General features: G+C 51.6%; 1 protein-coding gene across 1 annotated transcript; it reads left to right on the top strand.

Moving 5' to 3' along the window:
- The first annotated feature begins 4,043 nt into the window (after positions 1 to 4,043).
- On the top strand, positions 4,044 to 10,015 carry KLK14 (kallikrein related peptidase 14). Its single transcript, XM_027037192.2, has 5 exons — positions 4,044 to 5,499; positions 6,290 to 6,461; positions 8,171 to 8,424; positions 8,529 to 8,665; positions 9,255 to 10,015. Exons 1-5 carry the CDS (start codon positions 5,460 to 5,462, stop codon positions 9,405 to 9,407), a joined length of 756 nt encoding a protein of 251 aa, XP_026892993.2. The 5' UTR covers positions 4,044 to 5,459; the 3' UTR covers positions 9,408 to 10,015.

The following is a 10,015-nucleotide window of genomic DNA, read 5'->3' as shown; positions in this document are numbered from 1 at the left end:
AAACTCACCTGGGTGCCTTCTCCTCCCTCACCTCCTCAACCCCACCCACCCAGGTGCCCCTTGAGATGAGCTGGCCTCCGTCTTCCTGGAGGAAGCAGAAGCCACCCCAAGGACCCTCCCTCCTCTTCCTGCCACAGGACCCACACCCCACCCGAAACCTCACCCGCCCTTTCCTTCTTCCTTCCTGGAACAATGGAAGAGGCGTCTTTCCTCCCATCTGGAGCTAATCCCACCACTCAGGCAGTTGCACCATTTGCCCCTTTGTTCTCGGGCATCTCACTCCCTGTGGTTGTTAAGAGCTGTCCGCCTGGGTTCGAATCATGGCGACACCACTCAGCGTTGTGTAAACTTGGGCGGACGACTTCCCTTCCTCATCTGTACCTTGAAGATAATAAGAGTGTCTTTCTCACGACACCATGGGAAGGCTTTGGTGAGCTAATTTATGAAAAATGCACTCAAACACTGTTGGACCCACAAATCAGTGCACAAATGGAACAGACCTTCAAATTGCCTTGGAAAAGACAATGGAAGAGTCAGGTAATGGAGCAGAGAGCCTGATAGTCCTGGAGTTTGAACGTTTCCTCTTGCACTGACCAGCTGGGTGACCTTGGACAAGACACTTCTCCCCTCTCAGCCTCAGTTTTTCTGTAAAGAGGGACAAGATAGTACCTATCCCATAGAGTCCATACTTTCCATGGCCTGACCGCCCTCATTTCTTTCTATTGTTTCCCCCTTACTCACTCTGCTCCAGCCACACTGGCCTCCTCACTGCTCCCCAGACATACCTCAGGGCCTTTGCACTTGCCACTCTTTCTGTCTAGAACAGTCTTTCCCCAGAGATCCCCAACCCATTTGGGTCTTTACCCAAAGATCACCTCACTTGCACCTTTCTTGACCCTATTCCCATCCCTACTTTCTTATTATTTTTCATACATTCATAAGTTGTAATATCATATGTTGTACTTATTTAACTTTCTTTCTCTTGATTGCCTCCCCCCCCCAGTATAAGCTTCAGCAGGGCAGGGATTTCTGTCTGTTTTGTTCATGGCTATATCCTCAGTGCTTAGAACAGTGACTCATGCTCAGTGAGTGCTCTGTGTTGTTGAACGGAGGGAGAGAGTGAAGGAAGGTGTGAGGGAGAGAGAGAGGCAGAGAGGAAGAGAGGGAGGGAGGCAGGGAGAAAAGAAGCTAGCCCACATGAAGAACTTCCTTGGTCAAACAAAATATGGCACATCCATTAAGTGGCAGATGATTCCACTTAAAAAAATGGTTGAAGAAGATGCAGTTTATATATGCAATGGAATACTACTTGGCAATGAGAAAGAATGAAGTCATGCCATTTGCAGCAACATGGATAGAACTGGAAGGTATTATGCTGAGTGAAATAAGTCAGTCAGAGAAAGACAGATATCATATGTTTTCATTCATATGTGGATCATGAGAAACTTAACAGAAGACCATGGGGGAAGGGAAGGGGAAATAATAGTTAGAAACAGAGAGGAAGGGAAGCAAACCATAAGAGACTCTTAATATAGAGAACAAACTGAGGGCGGATGGGGGGCAGGGGAGAGGGGAAAATGGGTGATGGGCATTGAGGAGGGCACTTGTTGGGATGAGCACTGGGTGTTGTATGTAAGTGATGACTCATGGGAATCTACCCCGAAAACCAAGAGCCCACTGTATACACTGTATGTTAGCCAGTTTGACAATAAATTATATTTTTAAAAAATAAAAAGGAAGGAAACTCTGAAACACACGACAATACGGGTGAAATTTGAGGACATCGTGCTCAATGACATAAGCCAGTCACAAAGTGATTCAGCTTCTACGAGGCACCTAGAGTGGTCACAGCCATGGAGACAGAAAGCAGATAGAGGTTACCAGGGGCTGCAGGCGAGGGGACAGAGAGATAATGTTGACTAGAGACAGAATTCCTGTTGGGCAAGATGGAAAATTTTGGAGATAAATGGCTGCAATGATTATACAATCATGCAAATGTACTTCAGGTCACTGAACTGCCCACTTAAAAATGACTTAAGGGGTGCCTCTGGGTCGTTCAGTTGGTTAAGCGTCAGACTCTTGGTTTCCACTCCGGTCATGATCTCATGGTTGGTGGGTTCCAGGCCCGCATTGGGCTCACCGCTGACCGTGCAGTGTCTGCTTGGGATTCTCTCTGTCCCTCTCTCTCTCCCTCTCTGTCTCTTTCCTTCTCAAAATAAGTAAACATTTAAAAAAAATGTTTTTTAATGATTTAAATGGCAAATTTTGGAAACACAACACTGTGCCCAGCCTGTAATAAATTGGAGATGTTTTCATCCTTCCTTCTCTCCTTGCCAACCCTAGCTGGCCACACACCTGTCTCCGTCCCTTCTTCCAGTCCCTCCAGCCACCAAAACCTTACAGTCTCCCCTCTGTTCTTTTCCCCAGTGGCCACCCAGCTGTGTCCCACTTCCTCCCTAAAAAAGTTATCTCAGCTTCCCCAACAGCACCCTTTCCTGGCCTTCCTCCCAGCCCTTCCCTTGCTCCTTCTCAGCCCTCTGCCCCCTAGGCCGGGGATCTTCCTTGGGGTCCTGGGCAGATGTCCCTGGTCTTTCCACTCCATACAGTCTCTGGGCGTGGGCTCCAGGCACCCTGGCTTCCGGTGCCGCTGGTGCTGATAACATACCACCTCTGTCTCTAACCAGACAGCTCTCCTAAGCTCCAGACCGGGGTCTCCAGTGAGGACCCTAAGGGATCTTCTTGCTTGCTCAGAATCACCCTTGGGCTTCTGCTTTTCCTGGCCACGTTTCCCCTCCAGCCCTCTGAGCTCTGTCCCCATCCTCCGGCCTGAAGGTCTCTACTCAGAGCCCCTCACCTCCTTCCCACCCCACCCCACACACACTCCCTCCATGCCCCAGGCAAACACCTGCTCATCCACAGCAGGCCCCAGCTTAGACAGCTCGCCCTTCAGGAACCCTTTCTCCACTCTGGGGTTCCATCAGGCCCTTCCACGTTCCCTGTCAGAGGGCACATCACCCTGGACTGAGTTTCCTATTGCCGATTGGCCTTTCCCATCAGACCATAAGTTCCCTGAAGGCAAGGGCTCTGGCCATCTGCTCATTCATTCGATCGTTCATTCATTCATCAAATATGTTTTGAGCGCTCATGTCATGGCCAACAACACTGCTAAGCAGGTGGTGGATTGGTGAACAGGTCGTCTGGGTTTTAGATTCTGGAGGGAAGGAGCTGAGTAACCTGGGAGGTCCAGGGCTGGGCTGGGAAGCGATAAGCTGTGAAGGGACCCTGTTTGTTCCTGTAGCCCCAGCCGTTTGCTTGGGTTCACTAAAGCCTTCTCCTTAAGCAGAGGGTTCTTTTGAAGCAGAGGTCTCTTTTGAGACCTCCTGTTCACCAAAGTCTTCAGCTCAGTGGAGGGTCACCATGAGTCCATCCAATCAAAGGTTTCTGCTCAGGGGAAGGGGGTGGGGCTTGTGTTTACCAGGAAATTCTGTTTGGTGGCTGTTTATTTTTAAAATTCATATTAAAAAAAAGGACAAAGACATATTTATAGACTCCAAGAAATTGCTCAAAGAGTAGAGTCCCGGGGGCTCCTTCCCTCGGCTTTTTAACCGTATCAGACCCAAATCAGACCCAGGAACTCAATGAGGGCCGTTAGCCAGACTACAGGTCTCCTTCCAGGTCAGCTCTTCAGGTGCCTCTATTTGCCGGTGTGCACGTGTGCAAATATCTGTTTCTATGTAATGTTACCTCCTGTGTAGGTCCAGGTCACCACAAGGGTCCCCAGCCCTCCTGTGCCCCCAGGGTGGGATGGGGGTCTTTCCTTCTGGTTTGCCAGGGCCCTGGCCGCCTAAAGCAGGGAGCTCCTCAGAGCCAGTTCACAGGCAACTGAAGTGCACACAGGGAGCCGGGTGTGTGGGTTCAGACACACTGAGTCCCCAGGTGCAGACCAGACTAAGCAGCAGCCCAGGCAAAGAGGAAGGAAAGCGGTTTGGGAGCCAACCCCGGGGAGGGGGGTAGGAGGGAAGGGAGGGTTCTTGAGAGAGGGAGAGTGCACAGGCTGCCTCCTGAGTCACCGTGCCCTGCTCAGGCCCAGGGACAAATTGCAGTCATTAGGGAATTTAAGAGGCTGGGGAGGTGCTGTACTGAGGGCAGCGTGCCCTACCGCAGGTTAGGAGGGGTCCCTTGGACCCAGAGCACCTCCTTGGGCTGTCTGGAGCCCTCCCCCACCTCACCGTTGTCTCCCTCCCTCTCTCTAGGTCACCATCTCTCACTCTGTCCCCACCCCTCTGCCTAGTTGGGAGACACCAGTTCTCTGCTGCTCCGTCTCCTCCCCGCTGGGGTCCCTGTTGCCCAGACTTTCAGGACTGTGAGAACCACAAAGCCAGAAAGCCTAGGGGACAAGACAGTCCCAGGTGTCTCCTGACCTTCCCCGCCCCACCCCCTGCCTCCCTCTTCCCGGCTGCTGTCACCTCCCATCTCTGCCTCCCTGTCTCCTCTGAGTGCGTCCCCACCACGTGCTGTGCCCTAGCTCCCTTGGTCACCCCCTCACCTGCCTGGTCCTGCATCGTCCTCCCCCTCCCCCAGCATTTCATCCTCCGGTCCTCCTGCTATTATTTTGTGTGTTTGGGGTGGGGGAGGGGTGGTGATCCTGCCTTCCTTCTCTCTCTTCACTGGGTTCTCTTCCTTTGTGTCTCTGTTCGTTCTGCCTTCAGTGTCTTCCTTGTCTTCCCTGTTTTTCTGTTTCTTTCTTAGCTTTCCCACATTCCCTTCTCCATGAATCACTGTCTCTGTGCTGCGCCTGCCCCACTGTCTCCCCCCCCCCACCTCCTCTGTCCCCATGTCCACATTCATCTTCCTTCTCCTTCCCCATCTTTCCTTAGTCTCTCTCCCTCTGACACTTGTCTCTCGGGTCTGTGTTTCTCTGAATCTTTCTCTGGTTCTCCACCTTCTTATGTTACTTCTCTTACATTTCCCAGTCTTCTCTGTGTCTCTTTACCCCCAACCCTTACCAGCACCTTCCCCTGAGCCACCCACTCTGTCCACCCTGCCCTGGGGTCCCCCTCCCTCCCTGGGTTCCTCCCAGATTAAACACCTTCCCTGGGCGGGTTCTCATTAATGTGGTGGCTGCTTCTCTGACCAGAGAAGGGAGGGAGGAGATGGGACCAGGGAGTCCTGGAGTCCTGGAATGGGAAATGGGCAATAAAAAAATGTCAGGAGAAGGGCGGGGGTGGGGGAGGCAGGGCCTGTTGCCCAGGCCAGGGATAAAAGGGCTCCACAGAGTGACAGGGAATCAAGGCACCACCCCCCTTCCTGCACACACAGAGACACATCCACATCTCTAAGGGTCTTGGTCTCTGTGTAAGGCCTTCACTGTCTCTGTCCCTCATCTCTGGGTCTCTTGCAGCCTCCTTCTCTCTCACTTTCTCTTTGCATTTGCCAGAACCTGACCTCCAGACCCCAGAATGCTCCTCCTGCTGACAGCACTCCAGATCATGGCTCTAGGTAAGACAGCAGTGAGTTCCGGAGTATGGCAGTCCCCTAGGCATGCTGAGAAGAGATGGAAAGTGTTCCCTGGGGCCCTGGGGTGCTCATGGATGACCTGATGAAAAGACAGTAGGGTGGTTTGGGGGTCGTGACTGAGGGGCATGCAGAAGGGGCCTGAGTTCTGAGTTGTGGAGATATCAGGGTGCAGGAGTCGAAGGAGATGGGGAGGAATAAATGAGGAATTGTGGAGAAGTATCCAGTGCTGTCTAGGTTTTATTTAAAAAGGAGGGCTGCAAAACTAATGGAAAGACGGCATGTTGGCAGTGGTGATTGTGGGTGTGATGGTAGGTGGTGTGGGTGTGGGGTGAGACAGTGGATCCTGGGGGTCCACACAGAGTGGGAAGATTGGATAAAGGGCAGGGAGCTCCTTGAATGTGTTGGAGAAGAATTAATGGGAGGAATGGTGGTATCCTGTGAAAAGTGGTGGTAGAAAGTATTCATGGGAGAGTAGAGTCAAGGGTAGTAGATATGTCAGAGCCCTGGATGAGGCAGCCATGGGATCAAGTAATATACTATGGAGGTGATGGTGGGGGAGGGGTGGGTGTCAGAAAACTCCCTGATTGTGTTGGGGCAATAATGGAGGCAACATTGGGCATATCTCAGACTGGGTGGGACAAATAGAGGCAGGTGGTTTAGGGGTTAGGAAAAGAAAAGGGATTTGTGGGTCCCAGACGTCCTAGAGAGTTGGGGGTGGAAAGCATTTGTTCATCTGCTTTGCCCACCACACCCTACCTCTGCCTGTTCCTAGCCATGGCACAGACCCAAGAGGATAAGGACAAGATACTTGGTGGTTATACATGCATCCAGAACTCCCAGCCATGGCAAGCGGCCTTACTGGCAGGTCCCTTTCGTAGTTTCCTCTGTGGAGGGGTCCTGCTGTCAGGCCAATGGGTCATCACTGCTGCTCACTGTGCCCGCCCGTGAGTAACCTGCTCCCCTATTCCTGTGCAGGGTGAATTCTAGAGTCTAGCATCCCAGAGCTCAGCTAAGAACCTAGAGCATTGTGTTGAACCTAATGTAGTAGCTGGATCCTGGTTTGGGGTCTAGATAAGAGCCTAGAATTACCAACACAGCTCAGAATATAGAACCCAACCATAAATCCTGAACTCGGCTTAGATTCTGAAAGCAGATTGACAGTTTAGAACCCATATGCCAGCTTAGAGTCCCACACAAAAATTAGAAGCTAACTTATCTGGAGATCCATCTAGAGGCCAAACTCTACAATTGGTTCAATTGAGGGCACAATCTACATTCAGAAACTCAGGACCCCTCTCAGAACACTGCCTAGAATCCAAAGCCTAGTCTAGAACCTGCAGTCCAGCCATAAATCCAGGACTCTGATTATAGCTAGAACATACAGCTCCGGGCTCTGGGCTGCGAGCACAGAGCCTCCGGGCTCTGGGCTCAGAGTGTAGGAGAGACAGAACCAGAGCCCATTCTAGGTACAATGTTTAATTCAGAGTCTAGTCTATAGCTCCTTTTTGAGAGGCCTAGAACCCAAACCTCAGCCCAGTGTCTAAATCCCAGAATGCAGACCATAATCTGACGTCTCATAAAGAACTCAGTAGTCTAGACCAAACCCTAGAACCCAGATCCCTGACAAAAGCTCACCCAGTACCTATAAACACTAAGATATAATTCCATAAATTAAAGTTCATGTCAAACCTAAAGCCCAGAACTCAGCCCAGTGTCTAGAATGCAAAGTCCAGAATGCAAGACAGCATCCAGAAACTTGGATCCAAGCCATAACCTGGAGCTCCATCTTGAACCCAGAGCTCAACCTGAGGTCAAGGCTCAGACCAGAGTCTAGAAGCAAGAGCCCAGACCATAACTGTAGTGCAATCTAAAACAGAGCCCACCCAAGAATCAAAAACTCAGACTGATGTCTAAGACCCTAAGCTCAAAGACAGAGCTCAAACCATTGTCTGAAACTCAGGCCATAAACCAGAGTTTAAGCAAGAACCCAGAACTCAACCTAGGAACTGAAGCTCATATCAATGTCCAGAATCCATAGTTCAGATCACAGTCCATTGCTCAATATAGAATTGAGCCTACCCTACAACTAAAAGCTCAAATAAACATCTAGAACCAAGACTCATACCATAATGCAGAGCTCAAAATAGAATCTGCAGTCTATCCTAATACCAAAAGCTCATACCCATATCTAAAATGCATGCCATGATCCAGACTCCATCTAGAGAACCCAAATTCTAGCTTCAACTCAAAAGTTCAAAATGTCTAGAACCCAGAAGCCAGGCTGGCACCAGGATGGAGCCTCTCAGGAGCCTCCTCCAGGATATCAATTCCAATTTAGAGCCTAGAGCCATAGCCCAGAGTCTCAGTTGGAAATCAGAGCCTAGAACCCAGCACTGAGCCAAGAACTCCCAACCATTACCTTACACCCAAGCCAGAAACCAGAACACAGCTCAAGACAGAAAGGGGTGGATGGTGGGATTGACCCAAGAGAGAGCCCAAGCTATGAGAAAGGGCACAGGAGTCCAGCTGGTGTTCCAAAAGTTGGTTAGACTTGTGGGAAATTCATCAGCAGGGAAGGGAAAGGGGCCAGAGGATGGGGAGTGGTCTCCAGGTCAGATCCTGAGCAGTGCTACTTTTGGGGGTCATGGGCCAGGATCCTTCATGTAGCCCTGGGAAAGCACAACCTGAAGAATTGGGAGGCTACCCAGCAGGTGCTGCGTGTGGTTCGCCAGGTGCGACACCCCCAGTACAACTCCCGGACCCACAACAACGACCTGATGCTGCTGCGGCTGGAGCGGCCTGTTCGGCTGGGGAGGGCGGTGAAGCCCATTGCCGTGGCCAATACCTGCATGAGCCCAGGGACCCCCTGTCTCGTGTCTGGCTGGGGCACCACATCTAGCCCCATTGGTAAGTACTTCCGTATCCTGGATATGAGGGGCTGGGGGACTGGACTTCTGGGCCTGAGGGAGGAGGAGGTAAACCCGACTCGTAACCCTTCAGTGTACCCCCAGCCAGGTACCCCAACTCCCTGCAATGCGTGAACATCAACATCTTCTCGGATCAAGAGTGTCAGGGGGCTTATCCCGGAGCCATCACTGCCGGCATGGTCTGTGCAGGTGTTCCCCAAGGAGGGAAGGACTCTTGTCAGGTGAGGTGCAGAAAGGAGAGCTGGAGGAAGGGGATTGTTTGGGGCTGGCACTTGGGTACCAAAGGATCTCAGGAGCATGAAAATCAGAGGAGGTATCCCCAGAAACTGAGAGAGATTGTAATAGTCCGGCTGCATCCTAGCTGTATACCCTTGGGTAACAGGCCTAATCCCTCTGTCAGACAGGGGTAGCTCCTCTTAGAGCACATGGTGGAATCAGATGGTAATTCATGGAAAGAGTGCAGAGTGGTGCCTGCACTTAGCTCTGATCACTGCTCTCATTACTGTTATTATATTTGGTCACCTGGAAATCTGTGCTCAGCACCTCTAGAGATCTTAGCCCATCCCTGAGAGGTGACTCCAGAGACAGGGAGATGTAAAGAGGCACACACAGTTTTCTAGAGCAGCACAGTGAGCCCCAAGGGGAAGAGACAGAAGGAAGCAGTGAAAAGGGAAGGCAGTGATATCTCCAGAGCCCTGTCCAGGGGTCTCAGCCCACCTCTTCCCCATCTCTGCCTCTTGAGTCCTCCACACCCACGGCTCTGGCCATCTGTCGTCCCTGGGTGTCTCCATCTCGGCCTCTCCCCTTCAGGGCGACTCAGGGGGACCCCTGGTGTGCAAAGGACAGCTCCAGGGCCTCGTTTCCTGGGGGATGGAGCGTTGTGCCCTGCCCGGCTACCCTGGGGTCTACACCAACCTGTGCAAGTACCAGACCTGGATCCAGAAAACCATACGGAGAAGATGATTGTTGGTATGACTTAACATCAGCTGCCCAGCTGTCTCCCCAGACCCTGCTCTCTCCACTCAAGACCCAGGAGTCCCAGCCCCCAGCCCCCCAGCCCTCCTCCTCCCTCAGACCCAGGAGTCTGGGCCCCCAGCTTCTTGATGGGGACCCCTGGCCCAGGACTCCCCTTTCCCAAAGAAGTTCCTTCAGGTTTTCTCTCCACTCCCCCACAACACCATTATTCAAGACCCCTTCAGTACAGGGACAAGAGCATGAAAACACATGCTTTGGGGCATCATACCCCAAAGAAGACAGTTTTCAAAGCTTAGTGTCTCTAAAAACCAGATAAATAATAATAAAAATGGAATAATCCTAAAGTCCATTCACATGTTCATTTAATTCATCTGACAGATATGTACACACAAGTGGCTGAATGGGGTCCGTGTTGTTCCCTTGGAGGCACCCTCCATTCCCTACATCTGGTGTGGTAGAGGGAAATGCCCAGCCTCGCGGCATGACCCTGAACAAGACCGTCCCTCCCGAGGCTGGGTCCTATGAGCAGGAACTGCTGAGGTCCAGGGCAGGGAGGGCAGAGACCCACCTTGTTTCTTGGAAAACCCTATGCAAAT

This window comes from Acinonyx jubatus, chromosome E2, assembly GCF_027475565.1.
Source record: "Acinonyx jubatus isolate Ajub_Pintada_27869175 chromosome E2, VMU_Ajub_asm_v1.0, whole genome shotgun sequence".
NCBI lineage: Eukaryota > Metazoa > Chordata > Mammalia > Carnivora > Felidae > Acinonyx > Acinonyx jubatus.
This window is presented reverse-complemented; position numbering and strand designations above follow the sequence as displayed.

Coding starts and splice junctions, on each gene's coding strand:
- KLK14 (XM_027037192.2), top strand. CDS start 5,460: ATGCTCCTCCTGCTGACAGCACTCCAGATCATGGCTCTAG. Junction 8,425..8,528: donor CACCACATCTAGCCCCATTG/GTAAGTACTTCC, acceptor GTGTACCCCCAG/CCAGGTACCCCAACTCCCTG. Junction 8,666..9,254: donor GAGGGAAGGACTCTTGTCAG/GTGAGGTGCAGA, acceptor TCTCCCCTTCAG/GGCGACTCAGGGGGACCCCT.